Source organism: Scyliorhinus torazame, chromosome 10, assembly GCF_047496885.1.
Source record: "Scyliorhinus torazame isolate Kashiwa2021f chromosome 10, sScyTor2.1, whole genome shotgun sequence".
NCBI lineage: Eukaryota > Metazoa > Chordata > Chondrichthyes > Carcharhiniformes > Scyliorhinidae > Scyliorhinus > Scyliorhinus torazame.
Window position 1 is genome coordinate 141,231,148 of NC_092716.1, and position 22,669 is coordinate 141,253,816.

The window sequence follows — 22,669 nt, forward strand, 5'->3', positions numbered from 1 at the left end:
ATTGGGGATGGGAAATAAATGCTGGCCTAGCAAATGACACTCGCATCCCATAAATGAATTTTACGAAAGCAGCAATTCAAAATGAAATAGGAAAAAAAAGCCTTTGCTGAGTTAGCATGCAACAACTCTAATTGTGATAAACTTGACTTGGTGTAAGTTGCACCATACCAATTTGCAGCTCTCCTCTGTTTTTACTTGTATCTTTGCACTGAGGACAAGAGGCTGGTTGGTTCAATGTATTTCAAGCAGACCTCAAAAAGCAAACCGGAAATTATTGGTGTCTCAAGATCATATATTTGACAAATATTAATTAGAATGATAAATAAAAATCCTGTGCTGGCATTTGTTGTTAATTGTTGCTTCTTGATCCTTGCAATTACTGTCTTTTTAGAAAATATATAATTCACCATAATATGACCTTTAGCATAGCTTTGGATATTATGATTAAAACTTTGTTTCATGTTGCAGGACACAATAACTACAACTGAAGATGGCTGTTGTAAGACATGTGAGTGTTGAAACACACGGTATTATTCTAGATAAAGTGTAAAAATGTGTAACTTTTTTAAAACCATTCAATAGAAATAATTCCTTCATTTAGCCATCTGGCCTTTTGAGGAATTAAACCAAAGGTAAGAGATTAATTATCCGAGTCAGTGTTCTTGTACATCGATGATGACTAAAAATGTGAGATCTGCATCTAATGGATGTCAAGTTTTGAGTTGCTGGTTTGTTCGATAAAGCATCCATGTTCCTTATGATCAGGATTTCACCTTTATTGGCCAGTGTTTAGATCCGAACACCTTCCTAAAATTATGGGCCAGACTTTCACTGAGTTGGGTCAACTTCGGCATCCTTTGAAAATTGTGGCTAGGGACCAGTTCCAGGATTCCAGCAGTTCTTACTAGTGTGGTATAAGGCTGCAATTAATGCCATTAAAATGTCGATCACAGTATTTCAAAGGAGCTGGAAACCACAGTAAAACCCCAGTCCCAGCTGGAGTAAGATAAGTTGACCATTATATTGATTAGCATTTTGTAGATGTTGAGAAAAGTGTTCTGTGCAGACTACTTTGATTGATGGGTCTTTTGGCATACCTTAGAAAAAAACCAAGCTATTTATTTTTGCAGTTTCAACAGAGTTAATTATTTATTTTGAAAGCTAGAGTCATTCCAAATGCTTGACTGAATTTCAAAAGATCCTGAACCAGTTATATAAGCAGAGGATGGTGTAGACAGCTTTAAGAGGTTATTATTGAGTGATTATCTATTTAGGATGTAATTATTGAATCGATGTTTGTTTTTGCACCAGATTCACCACATGAGAAGATTTCACTTTTTTCAATGGCATCTTTGAAAGAGGATTTATTTCAGTATGAAGTGTGCTTGAGTGAGAGCTCTATCAGATTGTTAGAACTCATTTTTTATGTCTATTTCAAATACATGAGGGGGCATGGGACAGCAAGGTGATACGGTTGGTATGGGGGATATGAGGGTGAATGAAGAGAACATGGGGGAATGATGAGGCATTGCGTGGTTGGGGTGAGCAGTAGCAAGTTCTTGGGCTTGACATTCTCCACTAAAACTGGGCTGATATCCCAGTTAACAGAGGTGGGTGTTCTAGCCTGCCGGCATCTTCCATGGAGATTTGGCCCAAAATATATATGTGTCACTCGAATGTGTTGAAATGTGCTTCTGCATAATGGTTTTACCAGACATGCTGAGTATTTACAGCATTTTGTTAAATAATTATTTCATGGGATGTGAGCATAGCCAGAAAGGTGAGCATTTGATTCTCATCCTTAATTACTCTTGAGAATGTGGTGGTGAGCAACCTCTGGAAACATGGCATTCACAAAACAGATGCACCACAGACTCTTGAGATGGTGCAGCTCCAAATGCCAGAGATCAAGCTCATTCAGCTGATAAGGTTTCCTCCACACATGGTTGCCCAGGAAACAAGGGGCTGGATTCTCCCAAAACGGGACTATGTCCCCACGCCAGCGTACAAATGTTGGAGTTTTACACCAGAGATTCCTGCAAAAATGTTCAGCTAATTCAATGCCCCGCAGGGGCTAGCAGGGACACGGAGTAAATCACGCAGCTTTAGCTGCGGATAAGGGACCCTGCACTTCCAGTTTGGAGTCTGCGCATGCGCATGGTAGCGGCCTCCAGAGGCCATGCCGAGCACCATGGAGGACATGAAAGTGGAGCCAGTCTCAAAAATTAGACCCCGCCAATCGGCTGCGCACCCGAACATCTAACCTGCACAAACACTCCCCGGCCACCTATAAGGCACCCACCCCCCCCACCCCCCTGCCGGTTTCCGATCCCCCCCCCCCGCCCCCAACCAGGGCGGCCGCGACTGAGTCCGCAGCCGCCACGCCAGTATCCCGACTGGCAATAGCAGCTTAGTTCCACGCCGTTGGGAACTCGACCGGCCGGGAGCGGAGGAACGCTGGACGGGCCTCTGGCAATGGGCCCCCTTCCGGGCGACGTACTCCGCGATCATGCCGAGTCTCGGGTCCCGGAGAATCGCCGGGCCCGATTTCGGTGTGAAAGTGGATTCTCCGCCCTCGCTCTGAACGCAATTTTGGTGCGGGGCTGCAGAGAATCCAGCCCAAGAAGTATCCTGGAGTTGCTCTGTGGAGCAGAGATTGCAATCAGTGGAACTGAGGTATCCTGTCATGTCCATATATATTGGATTACTAAGCGGTGAGAGACAAAAATTAAAACTTTGAAATGAAGTTAAGATTTAAAACACTGTGTAATTATTTTAGTTCAAAATTTACCATCTGCACAGTTTCCTCGGGTTCCACTGCCTCTTCCCATCTCCACCGACTCTGACTTCAAACCTCTGACAATCTTGTATCCTCCAAGCTCTGACCACTCTACTGCTCTGCACTCAAATTCCTTCAGGACCTCTCCCCTTACCATCGGGCTGGCCAGTTTCTCGATATAATGGTAATATTCCTCATAGGCAACAAAGTTTTGGATGTCCTGGAATTTATGGAGGGTAGAATGTGGGAGATCTGCCAAAAGTGTGCTGTAATAGTCAAGACTAGAGGTAAAAAAGACATAATTGAGCAGCAGATGCTTGAGATGAGGTGAAGTCAGCCAGTGTACTGAGTGGAAGTAAGCGAAGCAGCCTTAATGATGGCACAGGTGCTTAGCTAATATTACCACAGAAAATAAGCAATCCACTTGTCAGTGTTATAAAGAATGAATAAGAGTACATTTCAGAAAAATTGCACGCCACTTGCTGTTATTACACACACTTGATGATGTGCCATTTCTTCTAGCCAAGAACCAGCCAAAAGATCACTTCTGCATTGGAAGTACCAATGTTCTTAATATTACTAATTTACATTGAGTATTAAATGGATGCAAGTCAGATGGTGAACTACAAAACACGACACAACTCTTTTCCTCGATAGTAGATTTATCCACAAATCTCTGCCTCCTAACGACTGCCCCAGTGTCCCATTTGACTCTCTTTATACTCTTGAGTACAGTGCACAAAGTAAATAAATCAGCTAATGAACTAATGAATAGCCCCTTAAAGGGATTGACTTTCTTTATTTGTGATCTCAGTCCTTAAACAAACGATGCCCATCACCTGTGTATCTTTAGCAATATAGTCAACAAAGTCAACCTTGAAGTGTCACTTGCTTATTTTATCTCAAAGAATTTGAGCGGGATTCCCCGCGAACCGGCGGGGGGGGCCACTCCGGCACCGAGGAGTGGCGTGAACCACTCCGGCTTCGGGCCGCCCCGAAGGTGAGGCATCCTCCGCACCTTCAGGGGCTAGTCCGGCGCCGGAGTGGTTTGCGCGGCCGGCGCAGAAGGGGATTGGCACCACGCCAACCGGCGCCGAAGGGCCTCTGCCGGCCGGTGCGAGTTGGCGCATGCGCGGGGGCGGTTCATCTCTGTGCCAGCCATCGCGGACTGTTACAGCGGCTGGCACGAAGGAATAGAGTGCCCCCACGGCACAGGCCCGCCCACGGATTGGTGGGGCCCGATCACGGGCCAGGCCACGATGGGAGCACCCCCCCGGGGCCAGGTCCCCCCGCGCCCCCCCGAAGACCCTGGAGGCCGCCCTCAGAGCCAGGTCCCGCCGATAAGTACCTGTTGTAATTTGCGCCAGCGGGACCGGCCGAAAACGGCCGGCCAGTCGGCCCATCGCGGGCCGGAGAGTTTGCCGGGGGGGGCGCTGCCAGCGGCCGCCGACTGGCACAGCGCAATTCACACCCCCGCCAAATCACCGGCGCCGGAGAATTCGGCAGCCGGCGGGGGCAGGATTCACGCCGCCCCCCCCCGGCGATTTTCCAACCCGGCGGGGGGTCGGAGAATCCCGCCCTTTATCTGCCAATTGCAGACCTCAGAAAATTCATATTGGATTTGAAACATTAACACTTTCTTTCTCTACAAATGCTGCCAGACTAGCTGAGTATTTCCAGCACTTCCTGGGGGGTTTTCAGGTTTCCGGCATCCACTATATTTTGCTTTTATTCCAGTAAAAAGTTTCACAATTTACTCATTGAAAACAGCAATAAATTGTATCAAAGCAAAATCAACATTTAAAACTTAAACCCACAAAAATATGAACGGGATGCTCTCGCCTCCAGCTTTGCGAGCAGAAAAATGTGTTCTGTTTCATTAATTACTATTTTCTTGAGCTTTTTTAGCCTTCAAACCCATGCTTTCAGTTGGAATAATTGCTGATTTTTTTTCACATTGAAAGGAATAGTCGTTCTCTGTTTCTAAATGTTCATGTTTACAATTATAACACAGGCCGAGAAAAACAAAGTTGCAAGCGTATACAAATGATGGCCCCGATAATGCATGATAGTTGTAAATCAATTGAAAACGTAGAAATTGCAGCATGTGAAGGAAGGTGTGGAACCTACTCTATGTAAGTAACAATTTTATTATCTTGTGCATCTATTACCTCAAATGATTTTATTAGAAAAGCAAAGTAGTCTCATTTTTTCTTTTGTTCATAAAACATGGGCACGCCATTAATTGCCCATAGTAATTGCCTTGAGAAGGTGGTTGTGAGCCGCCTTCTTAGACCACTGCAGTCTATATGGTGTGGGTACAACCACAGTGTTGCTAATGGAGGAAGTTACAGGATTTCATCCCAGCAACAATGAAGGAACAGTGAAAACATTCCAATTTAGGATGTGTCTGACTTGGAGGACAACTTGCAGTTGGTGGTATTTTTCCCATTTGCCTGCCATCCCTTGTTCTTTAAGGTGGTAGAGATTGGGGAACTGGAAGTTGTCAAAAAAGAGCCTTGGCAAGTTGCTGGAGTACGTCTTGGAGATGGTACATACTGCAGCCATTGAGTGACTGAGTTTAGGATGGAGTACAAATCAAACATGCTGTTTTAAGTGTTGTTGGAGCTGCACTCATTCAGGCAAGTGGAAAATATTCCATTGTACTGCTGGCTTGTGCCTTGTAGATAGATGGTGGGCAGACTTTGGGGAGTCAGGTGAGTTACTTGCTGCAGAATTTCAAGCTTCTGACCAACTCTTGCAGCCACATTGGGCTGGATTTTACTCTCCACCCAGGAGTAACAGACAGCTGGAGGCCTGCCTGCTGCCTATATGCCCTCCTCTGCTCCCCCACAGTTTTACAAGAAGCAGAGATTGCATCATTTGGTAAGAATCTCCATTTTGGTAGGAATAACAGCAAAAGGGATTATTATTTAAATGATAAAATATTAAAACATGCTGCTGTGCAGAGAGACCTGGGTGTGCTAGTGCATGCGTCGCAAAAAGTTGGTTTACAGGGGCAACAGGTCAAGAAGAAGCCAAATGGAATTTTGTCCTTCATTGCTAGAGGGAAGGAGTTTAAGACTAGGGAGGTTGTTCTGCAACTGTATAAGGTGTTAGTGAGGCCGCACCTGGAGTATTGTGTTCAGTTTTGGTCTCCTTACCTGAGAAAGGACGTATTGGGGCTGGAGGGTGTGCAGAGGAGATTCACTAGGTTAATCCCAGAGCTGAAGGGGTTGGATTACGAGGAGAGGTTGAGTAGACTGGGACTGTACTCGTTGGAATTTAGAAGGATGAGGGGGGATCTTATAGAAACATATAAAATTATGAACGGAATAGATAGGATAGATGCAGGGAGGCTGTTTCCACTGGTGGGTGAAAGCAGAACCATGGGGCATAGCCTCAAAATAAGGGGAAGTAGATTTAAGACTGAGTTTAGGAGGAACCTCTTCACCCAAAGGGTTGTGAATCTATGGAATTCCCTGCCCAATGAAGTAATTGAGGCTCCTTCATTAAATGTTTTCAAGATAAAGACAGATAGTTTTTTGAAGAATAAAGGAAGAAAGGGTTATGGTGTTCGGGCGGGAAAGTGGAGCTGGGTCCACAAAAGATCAGCCATGATCTCATTGAATGGCGGAACAGGCTCGAAGGGCCAGATGGGCTACTCCTGCTCCTAGTTCTTATGTTCTTAAGTTCTTATCAGGCAGACCACCTGCCGGTGGATCATGAATTTTGCATTGCCGGTGTTTGACCAGTAGCGGGAGAACCAGTAACCAGCCCAACCGGTTTCCCTGTGGGCTGGTGGTGGGCAGTGGGAGGGGTCCCTTTTTGGGACCATCGAGTAGGCCCTCCAAGGTTTGGATTTGGATTTGTTTTATGGTCACGTGTACCGAGGTATAGTGAAAAGTATTGTTCTGCATCCAGTCCAGACAGATCATTCCACATATGAAAAAAAATCTGGGGCGAGATTCTCCGACCCCCCGCCGGGTCGGAGAGTCGCTGGGGGCTGGCGTGAATCCCGCCCCTGCCAGTTGACGAATTCTCCGGTACCGGATATTCGGCGGGGGCGGGAATCGCGCCGCGCCGGTTGGCGGGCCCCCCCCCCCCCGCGATTCTCCGGCCCGGATGGGCCGAAGTCCCGCCGCTAAAATGCCTGTCCCGCCAGCGTAGATTAAACCACCTACCTTACCGGCGGGACAAGGCGGCGTGGGCGGGCTCCGGGGTCGTGGGGTGCCCCCACGGTGGCCTGGCCCGCGATCGGGGCCCACCGATCCGCGGGCGGTCCTGTGTCGTGGGGGAATTCTTTCCCTTCCGCCTCCGCCACGGTCTCCACCATGGCGGAGGCATAAGAGACTCCCTCCAATGCGCATGCGCGGGAATGCCGTCAGCGGCCGCTAACGCTCCCGCGCATGCGCCGCCCGGAGATGTAATTTCCGCGCCAGCTGGCGGGGCACCAAAGGCCTTTTCCGCCAGCTGGCGGGGCGGAAATTCATCCGGCGCCGACCTAGCCCCTTAAGGTTGGGGCTCGGCCCCCATAGATGCGGAGCATTCCGCACATTTGGGGCGGCGCGATGCCCGACTGATTTGCGTCGTTTTGGGCCCCAGTCGGCAGACATCGCGCCGTTTCCGGAGAATTTCGCCCAGGACACCCACAAATACACAATGTAAATACATAGGCACAGGCATCGGGTGAAGCATACAGGAGTGTAGTATTACTCAGTAGAGAAGATGTGTGAAGAGATCAGTTCAGTCCATAAGAGACTTGAATCTGTTCATGCGTGTTCTCAGACTTTTGTATCTCCTGCCCAATGGAAGAAGTTGAAAGGGAGAATAATCCGGTGGGAGGGGTTCTTTCATTATGCTGTCCACTTTCCCAAGGCAGCGGGCGGTGCAGACAGAGTCAATGGATGGGAGGCAGGTTCGCGTGATGGACTGGGCTGTGTTCACGATGCAATCTCTGCAAACGTTCTCGCCCTCGGCTTTCCCCCAAACCTCTATTCTCCCACTTACTGGGGCTGGCAGTTTGGTACCCACCTTGCTGGGTTGGATGCAGTGTAGCTCGCCTCCTCTCAGCACAAGTATCATACCAGATGTGGCCTCCACTCCTGGTGGCACTTTCGGTACATTGAGGGGACTTGTGAACCTGAGGAATAGAAGCCCCACCTATCTTCTCTTAATTTGCAGCCCTGCTGGCATGCCGCAGGACACATCGTTCTGCCGGGTGTGCTCACCCCGACCCATACATTTTAGCCAAGGGAACAGTGACAGTGCTGCTCTGTAAAATCCAGCCCATTCTTTATGTGGCCAGTCCAGTTAAGTCTCTGGTAACGTAACCTCCAAGCTTTGTTTATAGTGGGCGTTTCAGCAATGGAAATGCTGTTGAATGCCAAGGGGAAATGATTACATTCTCTCTAACTGGAGAATAGTTATTGACTGACACTAATGTGATGCAAGCCTTACTTTCTACTTATAAGTCCAAGCCTGAATGTTGTCCAGGTCATGCTGAATGCGGGCATGGATTGTTTCATTATCTGAGAAGTTACAAAAGGGACTGAATACTGTGTAATTATCAGAAAACACCCCCACCTCTGACATTATGGTAGAGGGAAGATCATTGATGAAACAGCTGAAGATGATTGACCGAGGCCCATACACTGAGGAACTCTTCCAGCAATATCCTGGGGGCTGCGATGATTGGCCTCCAACAACTATCTTCCTTTTCAATTGTTCTGACTCCAGCCCATGGAGAGTTTTACCTTCATTCCTATTAACTTCAATTTTACTGAAGTTTTTGTATGCCACATTGGGTTAAATTCTGCCTTGATGTCAAGGGCAATCACCTCCGGAATTCAGCTTTTTTGCCCATGTTTGGATTAAGGCTGTAATGAGTGTGGGGCTGAGAGGAGCATTAATAAACAGGTTATTGTTGAATAAATGCCACTTAACAGCACTGTCACCGCCACCTTCCATCACTTTGATGATGATGCTTGGTAATTGGCTGGGCAGAATTCTTTGCTCTTTTCAGGCAAAACATAGCTGGGGAATTTTCTGCATTGTTAAATAGATGCTAGTGTTATACCTGCATGGAATACCTTAGCTAGAGGTGCTTGCTTTCTAATGTTTTAATTCTCATTTTTTAATAATGAATAGGTATTCTTCAGAAGTAAATTCAATGGAGCACCAATGTAATTGTTGCCGAGAGGTGAAGAGCCACCAAAGGGAAACTATTTTGATTTGCCCTGATGGAAGTACCGTTCAGTACTCATACATCTATGTGGATGCATGTGACTGCATTGAAAATAACTGTGAGGAACCAACCAGCTCACCTTTTACCAGGACCATCCATGAAGCGTCTCGAGCAAAGCGCAGTCTCGACAGGAGCAGTGAGTCTGGAGACATGCACAGCTTGATCAGTTCAGAAAGTCAGACTGACCTCACAAGTTTCAAGGAAGCAATTGAACATAAAGAAAGTAAAGGGGAAGGAAACCCAGAAATTAATCTTCATTCAAACCGACCTAAGGAAAGAAAGCACAGGCGACGAGCAAATGCTAAGAAGTACATAAAGCTCACATAAAACAAAATAAATCAAAGATGCTAGCAAATCAAATTAATTATGTGTTCCTTAATTTCAAAATTTACATGCTGTTACCAACTGTGCATTTTCTTAAATTTAGTTTTGTTTCTAATTAAACAATTCTATTCAGATAAAAGAGGTTCTATTTATTTCCTTGAGTAATAAGTTAATAAATATTCTTACTTGGTACAGAGAAAACAGATGGGCGCAATTCTCCGGCCTCGCTCAAGCATAACAAGGCCGCTGAATAGCGGGAGAGGCCAAAATCGAGATCCATGTCAGGCGGCAAACAGTTTGCGATGCAACCGGCCTGCTCCCAATTGCGAAATCGGGATCCACCGTAGCGTGGCAAGAAAGCAATTATCACCACTTAATCCCCATTTCCATACAACTACCGAGAGCGACCCCATATCCAACGGCCTCCTGTCACTCAGCGGCCTCCCCAGCAAATGTTCACGCTGGCGTCGATTAGTACTCTTTTGAAAAACGTGAACCTGGCGAAAAGGCTTCTGTTGGGAGCAGAGGAGGTGAGTAGCCATCTTTGCTCACAGGCAAAGAACCCTGGGTTGCTGAGCTTGCAACCCCAGTGCTCAGTGTGAGGTGGGGGACCCTCGGATAGGGGACCCTCAGCAAGGGTGGGCCGCCATAGGAGGGTGGGAGAGAGGCGCTGGGGGGGGCAAACACTTGCAGCACCACCATGCCAACCCCTGGATCCTGTGTTCCTGTTCCTTGTCCCTGCCTGTCTGCCCCACCGATCACCCATACCCCCCACTGACTGCTGAGGCCTCTGGTGCATGGCTGAAGGCTATTGCTGATAGGGAATTTTCAATCCTGGTTAAGTGAGCACTTCACACATGCCAAGAAGATTCTCGTGGGTGTGTGGGGCATGTAGCATGTGGGAGTCATTGCCTAGCAACACAATCACACATTGACGCCTGGATACTGTGGTTGAACACTGCGGGAAGCAACACCACACACACAACATCCGAACACTCAGGAGATGGGACACAGCTCAGGGACATGTCCACGTCCGGGGGAATGGATGAGTGCCACGGGGGGGGGTGCATGGTGCATGGAGAGATGGGCAAAGGGTCCAGAGATCATCCCACATTGAGGCAGGAAATGACAGAGGCATCATAATGGTTGTACAAAAAGGTGTTTAATGTGCAGTACAATACCCCACTCCTGATGGTGCCGCCACCCCACCTCACAACCGGCAACCCCTACCTACCCACACCTCCCCGGGTGTCCTTAGTGATCCCCATCATACCTGACCCTCCTAGTTCTACCACTACATCTAGGTGCTTCCCCAGGATGCACATTTGAGGTGGAGGCTGCCAGCTGCCTACCTCATCCCATGGGCTTCGATACCCCTGGCGGGTGTCCTCCAGATGCTCTGGTGCCAGAGGTCCCCGACCCACTTCTTGGCGATACATGTACAGCCATGTCACCCTGTCCCGTGTGCTGACCTCAAGATGCAGCCTTATCAGAGGGGTGGAAAGCGGGGGAGCTGTTGGCCACCATCGCCACTCCATGTGACTGGGCCGGGTTGGCACTCAAAGCCCCCTCCTCCTAGTTGGTGCCTATAGGGTCCTGGAGTCCACCTTGGGTTGGAGGGGCAGCTGCAGATTCAAGCTCCGGATATCTCCTGCATCATTTGGCTCTGCCAGCCCTGGCGGCTCCTCATGGTCCGCACCATTGTGTTGGTGCCCTCAGCAGTGCTCCTCAGTGACCGGGACATGCTCTGCAGCACCTAGGCAATGCCCACCTGCGACTGGGGCATGCTGCGCAGCGCTGCGGCCATGCACCTCAGAGAGCAGGACATGTCCCACAGGACATCATCAAGGTCAGCCCAGTGCTGGGTAACATCTCCCAGTGAGTCGGACATTCTGTCGAGGCCCTCAGCCATGGCCGTCACCGACGGCGCAACGCCTTGGACACCTTCACTCCTGGTGCCAATGTCGTGCACCAGGCTCTCCACTGTGGTCGTCACCCTAGCAGTGTTGGCCTCAGTGCCACTCATTGCTGGCACCTTCTCCTGCGCCGTAGCCTTTGGGACTCCAATCGGCTGTGGATCTGCTAGAGCAACACTGGCATCTCCCTCTGAATGTCCCGACCTCTCCCTATCATCCCCATCAGCTCCGGGTAACCCAGTTCCACAGGCTCAGCATCCAGCTGGAATCCAGCTGGGTCCTGGGATCCAACAGCCCTCCGCTCGCTGGCTCGCCTGGGAGTTCCTGTCTCCACCTGATGTACATCACCAGCAGGGCTGCGCTCACCAGATTGTGCCCCTGAAGCCTGACCACTAACATGTCCCACCAACGAGCGACTGCGCTGGTGGGGATTGGGAATCATAGCTGCGCCTCGATCACAGTTGCATCTTCGGAGCTCTTCTCTGAGGTGGTCTCCTTGGAGTCAAGAAAAAGGGCCACCTCTGTCGGCTGATGGACCTGCAGCAGAATGGAATGTGGTTACTGGGAGGGATGGGTCAGTCAGTAAGGCAATAATGACTCACGTTTGGCAGGTCCTCTGGGTGAAGCTCTGTGGTTCCTCACCTCTGTGGCGTCTGCCAGCGTCCATGTGGGTGACCGACCTATCGTCAGCTACGCCGGTCACCTCCAGGGCCCGCTCTTCGAAGGGCGTGAGGATTCTTATGTCTGGCACCCCACCGCCAGACTGAGCCATCTCCTGCCGACTGTGGGAGAGCTTTTCCTGTGGAGACACAGAGTGAATTTTTAGCCACACGCGTGGCTCACTGTGTTAGGAGTGAGTGTGAAGGGAGGGTGGGGATAGGGTTGAAGGGGGAAGGGGTGGAGGGAGGGTTGAGGCTCTCCTGTGGGGTTGGGGGGCGGATGCTCTTTGGGGGGGGGGGGGCTTGATGTCTACTCACTCGTGTTGCCCCTTGTAGGTCATTGACCTTTTTCCGAAACTGGAGGCCAGTCCTCCTGGTCACACTCCCCAAGCTGACAGCTGCCGCCACCTCACCTCAGGCAGCACTGGCTGCATTGTGGCTCATCTTCCGGGGCCTTCGGGGGAACAGGACGTCACCCCTGGCCTCCACGGCATCTCGCAGCCTACCCAGGTCAACGTCCCCGTGTCTTGGGACTAGTCTCCTCGGCGCCATTGTTGTGAGCTGGCTGGTATTGGCTGAGTAAGTGCTGCCTAAGTGCTGATCGACCATGTTAGCGAGGGGCTGGCGACCTCGGTGCTGGCGAGATTTCAATTGTGGTGAGAAGCCCGTGAGGCCTCGTTAAGTGGACCAATTAAGGTTGAATTGCTTTGCCTGCCTCGCTGGTTCGAGCGCCTGGAAGCTCGCGGCAATTCCCGCTCGCTACCACACTTAGAAACTTTTTCAGAGCATCGCGCCCGATATCTGTCAATGATTCTCACAGTTAAACTATATACACATTTATTTATCATGTCACAGATTTTGGTTTTTGGATTCGGTGCCACCATTCATTGTCAGAAGCAGACCTTAATCCAACAATTTGGAGCGCAATTCAGACTGCTCAATATCCCATTAAATTATAACATGCCTCTGCGATTTTTACCTTTCTCTGCATACTGCCTTCTGAAATATAGAAGCATCAAATATTTACAGCACAGAAAGGGGCCATTTGGCCCATAATGTCTTTGCTGGCTCCCTGGAAGGGCAACTCAGATAGCCCCAATTCCCAAAGCTTTCTCCTCGCCTTGCAAATGTTTTCTCTTCAGGCGCTTATCCAATTCCCTTTTGAAAGCTATGATTAAAGATGCTTTACCACCCTCTCAGGCAGTGCATCTCAACCACTCACTGGCTAAAAATGTTTTTGCTCTTGTTGTTAGTTTTTTTCCCCAATCACTTTATAAGTGTCCTCTGGTTTTCAATCCATCATCCTGGAACCATACTTGCAAATCTTTTCTGCACTTTCTCTAATACTTTCACAACCAAAGTTTGTTGCCCAAAATTGGATACAGACAATACTCCAATAGCAGCCGTTCCAGAATTTATAAAGTTTAATCAGAACTTCTTTGCTTTTGTCACTTTCTCAACCCAACCTGCCAGCTTCAACAATTTCTGATATATACCCCCACGTCTCAGCTCCTGAATTCCTTTTAGAATTGTATCCTTAATTTTATGTTGCCTTTCCTTGTTCTTCCCACCAACTATATCACTTTATACTGCTCAGCATTTAATTTCATATGCCAAGTGTCTGACCATTCCACCATGTCCTTCTGAAAATTCACCATATGTCCAAGTTCTGCATAATATGAAAATTTTAAAATTGCATCCTGTACAACTAAGTCTAAGTCATTAATACATTCAAGAACAACATCATGGTCCTGATACTGACCCCTGGGGAACTCCACTCTCCTTCGTCAGTCTGAAAAAAACCCCACCGTTAGTCACTACTCTGTTTCCCATCACTCAGCCAACTTTGTATCCAAGCTGTCACTTTACATTTTGTCACTTTCCAACTTTACAGGAACCCACCTCTTCATTCACCTGAGGAAAGAGCTGTGCTCCGAAAGCTAGTGATTCAAAACAAACCTGTTGGACTTTAACCTGGTGTTGTAAGACTTCTTACTGTACCCTATTTATATGCACTGGTCTATTATCAGTAGCCCAGATCGAGCCAGACTCTCGGGCACCCAGAGTTTCTGCTGTTACCATATATGGCAAGAGGTTATGTGCTGACCACAACACCAGAAATGGGACACCAGGGGCCGGCTCAGGTGTCCTGTTAAACGATTATCAACCGGACCATTAGGTACTGAGAAGCCCTCCTGAGGCATCATTGACAGAAAGCCCGAGGAAATGGCAAAAGGGCGTGAAAGGAGGGGAGATAAAAACAGGCACCCAGGGCACATCAGCACGGAAGACTCCAAGCAGAGGCAATCAAGACATCTGAGAAGGAAGGAAGGAAGAAAGAAGCTGCCAGCGAGACTCAGCTGCATGATGATAGACCAGAGGGACTGAAGAATCAGACCAACAGTTCAATCAAGTCATTTTTGCGCGAAGTATGACCGAATCTTGGGTGTTTCTAGTATATATTTATCGTTAATTTATGGGTTAATTATGTGTTTAATAAAGATTGCTGAATTTATACCTGTGTTTGTCCTTTGTTCTCCTCACTATTAAAAGACAGCAAGGTAAAATCTTGTGTAAGTAAACTGGTCAAAAGTATCTGAATTGGACAGATACAACAGTTTGGCGACCCAGAAGGAACTTTAATAAGAAGTGACCACGTTGCTCCGAAGTCAGACCCCTCAACCCGTATTCTCTAAAGGTCCATCTGAGCCTGAATTAATATGGTTGAAGCCCCACGTGGTGGACAGTCTTAAGTGAGTGAAGGATGAATACAGATTTTGACCAGTAATTTGAGTCCAATTAGACCCACACGACTCGTTTGCATGGATCCGTACCCTGATCTCATATGCCACCGACCGAGGTCGCAAAGCGATGACAATACCCACAATGAGGCATGGGCTATTCGAAAATTGATTTGCGCTTGGGAGCGGACATCAAACAAATGATCACCCCCAAACCCACAAAACCAGGAAGAATGAAACTCATCCACCCATACCCACATCCTGACCCGGTGTGGCATAACAAGGGGAAACATCGGACACCCGATTCATATACCGCTGTCCATCACTGAAGCAGGAAGCCACAGCCCTGCACAGACCCATCAATATCCTCCCAACACTGGGAGCAGTACAGAGCTACTCTCAGATACCCAGCCCCACAATGACAGTGTTATAACTACGGCCAGATTGGTCATTTTGCCAGGGAATGTAGGGCACCGCCCCACTATCACCCACAGCCTTACTAATGATTTTCCGGTGAGGACCCCCCGACCGAAGCCACTAGAAGGACCTGCCCAACAGTCCACAATAACTCCGGTAGACGACTTGGACAATTCCTAAAGCTTCTACCCCCAATTAGACTCTGATGCATGATGGTGCCCGGCCTCACGGCATGTGTGTGTAACACTAAATGGGATAGTGCAGGTAGACACCTGGTACAAGGCAAGGGACGAGGTCACCCATCGAGTTCCTATGGGACACAGAAAGATCCCACACTAGCCTCAACACATCCCATGACCTTGGTCGCATATGGCGCACCCGGAAAAAGTAGTTAATGCCACCCATACGCAAATCCCCGATCAAGGTATCCACAGGAATATACATGGACCGAATTTCTACTATTGAGGAATGATGATCAAACCTATAGAGATGACTGATAATCCAGGAGCACAGGGCATATTAGCCAAATACACACAAGCATGATTGTGGTCGAATGACAGGGGTAGGAATCATAGAAGGCCCCGATCCAAAACCCCAAAGACAGTACTGTTGTGTTTGGTCGTTTCTATCTTGTGACGGAATCCACCAAACACTTCGACTTGTCCAAACCACAATCTTTTATTGAGGGATTTTCTAAACCGAAATGCCTGGTACAATATGTAGATGCTCTCCTCCTGCAGGCTGAGTCAAGAGGGGAACAGCTGAAACTGTTAAAAGAACTGCTGAACCTGATCACCAGGTTAGGTTTAAAATTGAATCCCAAGAAAGCCCAGATCATGGGCGGGATTCTCCGACCCCCCGCTGGGTCGGAGAATCACCGGGGGCTGGCGTGAATCCCGCCCCTACCGGTTGCCGAATTCTCCGGCACCGGATGTTCTGCAGGGGCAGGAATCGTGCAACGCCAGTCGGCGAGACCCCCGGCGATTCACCGGTCCGCGATGGGCCGAAGTCCCGCTGCTGGAATGCCAGGCCCGCCGGCGAGAATCAAACCACCTCTCTTACCGGCGGGACCAGGCGGCGCGGGCAGGCTCCGGGGTCCTGGGGGGGGCGCGGGACGATCTAGCCCCGGGGGATGAAATTCGCCACTCCTCGGTCGAAAAGGAGGCCCAGGCCGTAGTGGAAGCTGTGCGACACTGGGGGCATTACCTGGCTGGCAGGAGATTCACTCTCCTCACGGACCAACGGTCGGTGGCCTTCATGTTCGATAATGCACAGCGGGGCAAGATCAAGAACGACAAGATCTTGCGGTGGAGGATAGAACTCTCCACCTACAATTACGAGATCTTGTACCGTCCCGGGAAGCTGAACGAGCCTCCTGATACCCTGTCCTGCGGCACTTGTGCCACCGCACAAGTGGACCGCCTCCGAGCTCTCCACGAGGACCTCTGCCACCCGGGGGTCACTCGTTTCTTTCATTTCATTAAGACCCGCAACCTGCCCTACTCCATCGAGGTCAGGACAGTCACCAGGGACTGCCGAATCTGCGCGGAGTGCAAACCGCACTTCTACCGGCCAGAGAGAGCGCATCTGATAAAGGCTTCCCGTCCCTTTGAACGCCTCAGCATGGATTTCAAGGGCCCCCTCCCCTCCACCGACCGCAACACATACTTCCTGAACGTGAATGACGAATACTCCCGGTTCCCATTCGCCATCCCCTGCCCCGACATGACCGCCACCACCGTCATCAAGGCCCTCCAGGGTATTTTTACACTGTTCGGTTTCCCCGCATACATTCACAGTGATAGGGGCTCCTCCTTTATGAGCGACGAACTGCGTCAATTCCTGCTCAGCAAAGGCATCGCCTCCAGCAGGACGACCAGTTACAACCCCCGGGGAAACGGGCAGGTAGAAAGTGAGAACGGAACGGTCTGGAAGACCGTCCTGCTGGTCCTTCGGTCCAGGAATCTCCCAGTCTCCCGCTGGCAAGAAGTCCTCCCAGTGGCCCTTCACTCCATCCGGTCGCTGGTCTGTACTACCACAAACCAGACACCTCACGAACGTCTCCTTGTTTTCCCCAGGAAGTCCTCCTCCGGGACCTCGCTCCCAACCTAGCTAGCGACACCCGGACCCGTCCGGCTGCGGAAACATGTGAGGGCACACAAGTCGGACCCGTTGGTCGAGAGGGTCCACCTGCTGCATGCCAACCCCCAGTATGCCTACGTAGCGTTCCCCGACGGCCGCCAAGACACAGTCTCCCTTCGGGACCTGGCGCACCGGAGGGGCGCCGGAGCCCCACGCACACACGCACCATTGCCCCCACCCCCACCCTCCCCGCAGCACCTGACCGGAGGGTCAGTACTGCCACCGCCCCTACCCTGCGCCGAACAGGCACCAACGCCCCCTACAGGCGCCCCTCCCCCTGCCCACTTTTCGCCCCAACAGCGCCGCCTAGGGGTGATGAAGCTGCCTGGGAGGAAGACACCACGTTCCCGGAGCCACAACCGCCAGGGCCCCCACCAGGATCATCGCCGAAGCCCAGACGCTCCAGAAGGACGACCAGGCCACCCGATCGTCTGATTGTTGCACGATAAAACAAAAAAAAACTTTTTCTGTCACCCTCGACATCACGGTACCAGCAATACCTGGTCCTACCATGCAAAAGGCGACAGTAACGCTGGCCATCACCCCACTGGGTTCTTTTTTAACAGGGGGTGAATGTGGTAATACCAGGTATTGCAGTACCTGAGAGGTGGATGACCATTGGCTAGACCTAGGAGTCTACCATTGGCTAACGTACATAGCTCCGCCCTGAGAAGCGGGATATAAGAACCAATGCCGTCCCAGCAGCCTTCACTTTCTGTATCAAGGCTGCTGGGTACAGTTCTAGCTGATTAAAGCCTATTAGTTATAACTCACCTTGTCTCGAGAGTAATTGATTGTGCATCAATGACATAGCCTTTTGGATCTCTGCCCTCCATCCCCTCTGGCAGACCCACTATTTTAACATTCTGCCGTCTGGACCTATTTTCCTGGTCCTCCACTTTCCCTCTGTAAGGCTCCCCTGGGTCGTTACCAGCCTTTTCACCTCGGTTTCCTGAGTTACCATCCTGTCGCTCTGGTCCGAGGCGGTCCTCTCCAATCCTGAATAGTTTTCTCCTGCACCTCCACCTTCCTTTCTAGGCCGCTGACAGTTCGCTGCATTTTTTCTGTTGTCACCGCCAGCATCTCCTTCATCATTGTGTGGAGCTCCATCCTGAGTGCCTCCCTCATGGCGTTTATCTCTGTTTTTCTCTCCTCCTTTATGGCGTTTATTTCCATTTTCAGGACGCCTCTCCATTCCTCCCCCTGTGCGGTGGGAGTGGGGGGGGGGTGGTCGGCACGTCCTGTTCCTGCTCCGCTGCTCGGCTCGCCAACTTTTCCGCTTCCTGGTTCGCCTGAACCTCTGCCTCGCCCCGTGGGGCCGTCTGCCTGCGCGGCCGCAGCTCCTGCTTTTTTCCTTTGCCTTCGCTGCTGTTCCTTCTTACATCTCGCCGTCCCCCCAATTTATTATTTGGAGGCATATTTCTGTCTGTGCCTTTCTCTTTTTTCCTGGGTTTGGGTGTGAAAAAGAAATTCTTTTTTTTTTGTTTCCCCCCCGAGAAAAAAAAAACCCCAAGGGTTTTTTAAAATCCTTTTAAAGACAATTTTTTTTTTTATAAGACGGGAAAACGCCGTGTGCTAAGAAAAGCAACAAATACATTAAAGGGAGAGGTTGGTTGAACTCCATGATATATTTTGGGGTTCTGAAAACGCCTCGCCCATAACACCAGGCAACTTTAAAGCAATTTCTTCTAAAGCGCATCCCTGCCTGTCCTCTACATATATCCTGTAATTCTTTTCCCATCCAGGACTGTGGAGGAGCCATCTACATAAATTCTCAATGCTTTGTCTTGGGTCGTCTGTGGTCAGATGCCTGTCTTTTTTGGTACCAACTTGGGAACAAAGGGGCCTGTACTGTACTTGGAGGCTATGATCTCGCTCTCATGTGGGGTTCCTGCATAGTGCAGATTATCGGCCACAATCATGTGCGTTTTTGTCTGTTTTACTGTAATGTTGCGTCCTTGTAGGAGTAGGATCCATCGCGCTGCGCGAAATCGGCTTACTGTGCCATCTTTTAGTCTGCCGTCCAATAAAAGCTGGGTCGGGGTGGGCTCGGTCAAAATGGGTGCTGGGTTGAGTCCGGTCATGTACGAGAAGTACTGTACCGCCCAGAAAACTGCTAGCAGGTGTCTTTCGCAGGCTGAAAATCCCTGCTCGACTGGATCTAAGACTCGTGAGGTATAGGCTACGGGTCCTAAACAATCGTGCCTTTCCTGCAGGAGTACGGCCGAAAGGGTTCGTTCGGTGATCGCTATCTCTATCGCGTATGGGGTGTGTGGATCTGGGGCATGCAAACCCGGGGCTGTGCTCAGGGCGCATTTCAATGTGTCCACGGCATCCGTGTGCTGTGCAAGCCATTTCCATGGGGCCTGTTTCTTTAGGAGCTCGGAAAGTGGGGCTGCTTTTGTGGCAAATCCATCTATGTGGTTTCTACAATATCCAACCAGTCCTAAAAATGACTGGAATACTGTAACGTTCTGGGGCAAGGGCAATTTTACAATTGAATCTATTTGTTTCTGTTCTATCTTACGCTTCCCATGCGTGATGACCGTACCTAAATATGTGACTTTTTCCTGGAGGATTTGGGCTTTCTTGGGGTTAATTTTGCATCCAATTGTCGTGAGTACTCCTAATAATTCTGAAAGAAGCAGAATGTGCTCTTCTTTGGTGTCCGTCTGTAGGAGCAAGTCGTCCACATAGTGAACAAGGCATTGCCAATTGTCTGTGAAAGATGGAGGGGGAGTTGTGGAAGCCTTGTGGAAGGCATGTCCACGTGTACTGCTGTCCCTGGAAAGTGAATGCAAATTTATACTTGCATGCTTTGTCCAGTGGTATGGACCAAAAGCCATTGCTGATGTCCAGTACCGTGAAACATTTCGACTGGAGTCCCTGATTTAACATGGTCTTGGGACTCGTGGCAATGGTGGGGGCTGCTAGGGGAGTCACTTTGTTCAATTCCCTGTAGTCGATGGTCAGTCGCCATGAACCATCGGGTTTTCTTACTGGCCAAATCGGGGCATTATTCATCGATGCTACAGGTCGAATCACTGCTTGATTCAGTAAACTTTGGATTACCTTGGCTATCTCTCCCTCGGCTTGCTGGGGGAAGCCGTACTGTTTCTGGGGCTTAGGATCGGGGCCTGTAACGTTAACCACTCCTGGGATTTTGTCGCAGTCGTGCTTGTGCTGGGCAAACGCTGCTTTATGTCTTTTCAAGAACTCTCTAACTGCTTTGTCTGTGGTAATGGTTTGTGGATCAAACCAGTACTCTCCTACTGAGCTGATCCTGTGTGCATAATCTCCTACTGTGAGCATGGCGGGGGCTTGCGCTGCTCTAGCCATTTTCCATATACATCTGTTGACTCGGTCGAATGAAAGGTTGTGTGTACTCATGAAATCGATGCCGAGGATGTGTTCTGCAGCCTGAGGTAAATCTACTAAAACGACCGAGTGTTTTGTTTGAATATTGCCAATCTGTACGTCCACAAGGGCTGTGATGTGTCCCTGCTGGAGGTGACCTGTAAAGCCACGAAAGGTAATGGTGTCCGTAGTGGGCCATATCTCTCTCTGCTACATGGTGGAGGAGTTTAACATGGTTCGGGACCCTCCTGTGTCCAAAAGGAACTCTACTGGGTGTCCCCGGACTAAGCCTGCAACTACCGGTCTTCCGGACTTATCCCAAAGGGTATCACAGACCCAAGTTGGGGAGCCCAAACACCGTCAGTCGGTGCCTCTCATGGCCGAATTATCTGGTCGGGCGCTAACACTGTGGATGGGTCTGGCATCGTTTCTGGGGGGGGCGTTTGTGTGCTGATTCCTTAGCTGCTTCGGGAGGGGCTTTACATTCTCGGGCATAATGTCCTTCGTATCCGCAATTATAACATTCCTGTGTCTTGTGGTGCTGCGCTGTACCTCTGCCTTCATTTACTCATGCGGGGTCTTGGTGTACCCTTACTGGATTCATTGTGGCGTCTACTCTCTCCTGCTCTGTTTTTCTCTGTACAGACTGTTCCCAAGCTCTCGATAAGCGTTTCAGAACCCACACTTCATTGTGTGCCGGGTCTGAGGGGTCGTAACTGGCACATGCCTTCTGTCCTGCCTCTGTGGCATGGGATACTAGCGTACGGGCCGAATTGCCTGCTGATAAATGGGCGTGGGCTAACTCACCAAATACAGCAGTAAAGTGGATCCAAAGGTATCCAGCAAACGCTGTTGGATGCTCTCCCTTTTTCTGTCTGCACCAGTTGAGTCCTTCTACCGGGTCTCCTCTATTATAGCCAATGGCGTCTAAAATGGCTGTTTTCATCTCTTTGAGGCTGCCTCCTCCTACATTTTGTGGGTCGGGAAGGGCTGAACTAACTGACGTGTCTCGGCTTATCACTATGAGCTTTACCTCTTCCTGCTCGTCTAAACCGTACATGAGGGTCTGTTGCTTTACTAGTTCGAAAAAGTGGTGTAGGTCTGATGTGTGGTGGAAAGTGTATATGTTATCACAGGCATCTCGTAACTGGGTGATGGTTAATGGGGTTGTATACACAAAATCGGGTTGGTCTTCCGTGGTGACCCTGCGCTGCATGGTGATGGGGATCAGAGGGTTGGGTGCTGCCTGTGCAGTCGGTGGTGCGGGTGCTTTTCTTTTCGGGGCCTGGGGGGCTCTATTTTGATTTTCGGTCTCACTCACGTACCGTTGGGCCATTTCACTGAGTTCCTGCCAATCAGGGCCATCCTCCTGATCTAGCTGTGGGCCAAAGGTATCTCTGAACCCATTCTGAACGGATAGCAGTGATTGCAATTTTGCAATTTGCTGCCTGCACTTGGCATGATCCACAGAACTCTGCATCCGTTCTGTGGAGGAACTGTGGAGTGCTCGGAGGGCTGCCTTCAAATCATCGCACTGTTTCCTCAATTGTTCTACCTGGTTCTCTGTCTCTTCTCTTACCATTACAGCACGTTGCATGTCCTGGTAGGCCTTATCATATTGAATTTGGAAGCTGCTAAGGTGGGCGAGACAGGATTGATGTGCCCTCTTGACATCATCCATCTCCTTGTCCTTCGCCGCCAACTGCTCCCAGAGCTGCACATTTAATCTCTCACTTTCACTAACATCTCCCTCTCTACTGCCCTCCTTCTCCTCAAGCTGCTTGCGGAGGGTCCTCACGACCTCCTCTGTGCCTCGCAATTGTGCCAAGCAGAACACGATTGCCATCGGCTTACGAACCTTGCTTAAACTTTTCTTGTGAATCTCGGTCAGGCTGTCCCACCAAGTCTGTCCGATGCTGCCAGGACCTGTTTCCTCATTCGCACAAAATTCCGACCATTCCTTTCCCCTTTAGGTATCTCCTAAGCTCTTCTTCCCATACGGGACACTGTTCTGATCTATTGGCCGCTCTTGTGAATGCAGAAGGCGTTCCATTGCCTTCATGGCCATCCCTACAATTACTTCTCTC

The 22,669-nt window shown here is 49.8% G+C and overlaps 1 protein-coding gene across 1 annotated transcript in view; it reads left to right on the forward strand.

Moving 5' to 3' along the window:
• The window catches only part of LOC140430262 (uncharacterized), a 210,357-nt gene extending 200,868 nt beyond the window's left edge, over positions 1-9,489 (forward strand). Inside the window, exons 45-47 of the mRNA XM_072517687.1 lie at positions 469-508; positions 4,794-4,914; positions 8,930-9,489. Coding sequence (XP_072373788.1) covers positions 469-508; positions 4,794-4,914; positions 8,930-9,353 — 585 coding nt within the window. The 3' untranslated portion in view covers positions 9,354-9,489. The remainder of the gene's footprint in view (positions 1-468; positions 509-4,793; positions 4,915-8,929) is intronic.
• Positions 9,490-22,669: the final 13,180 nt, after the last annotated feature.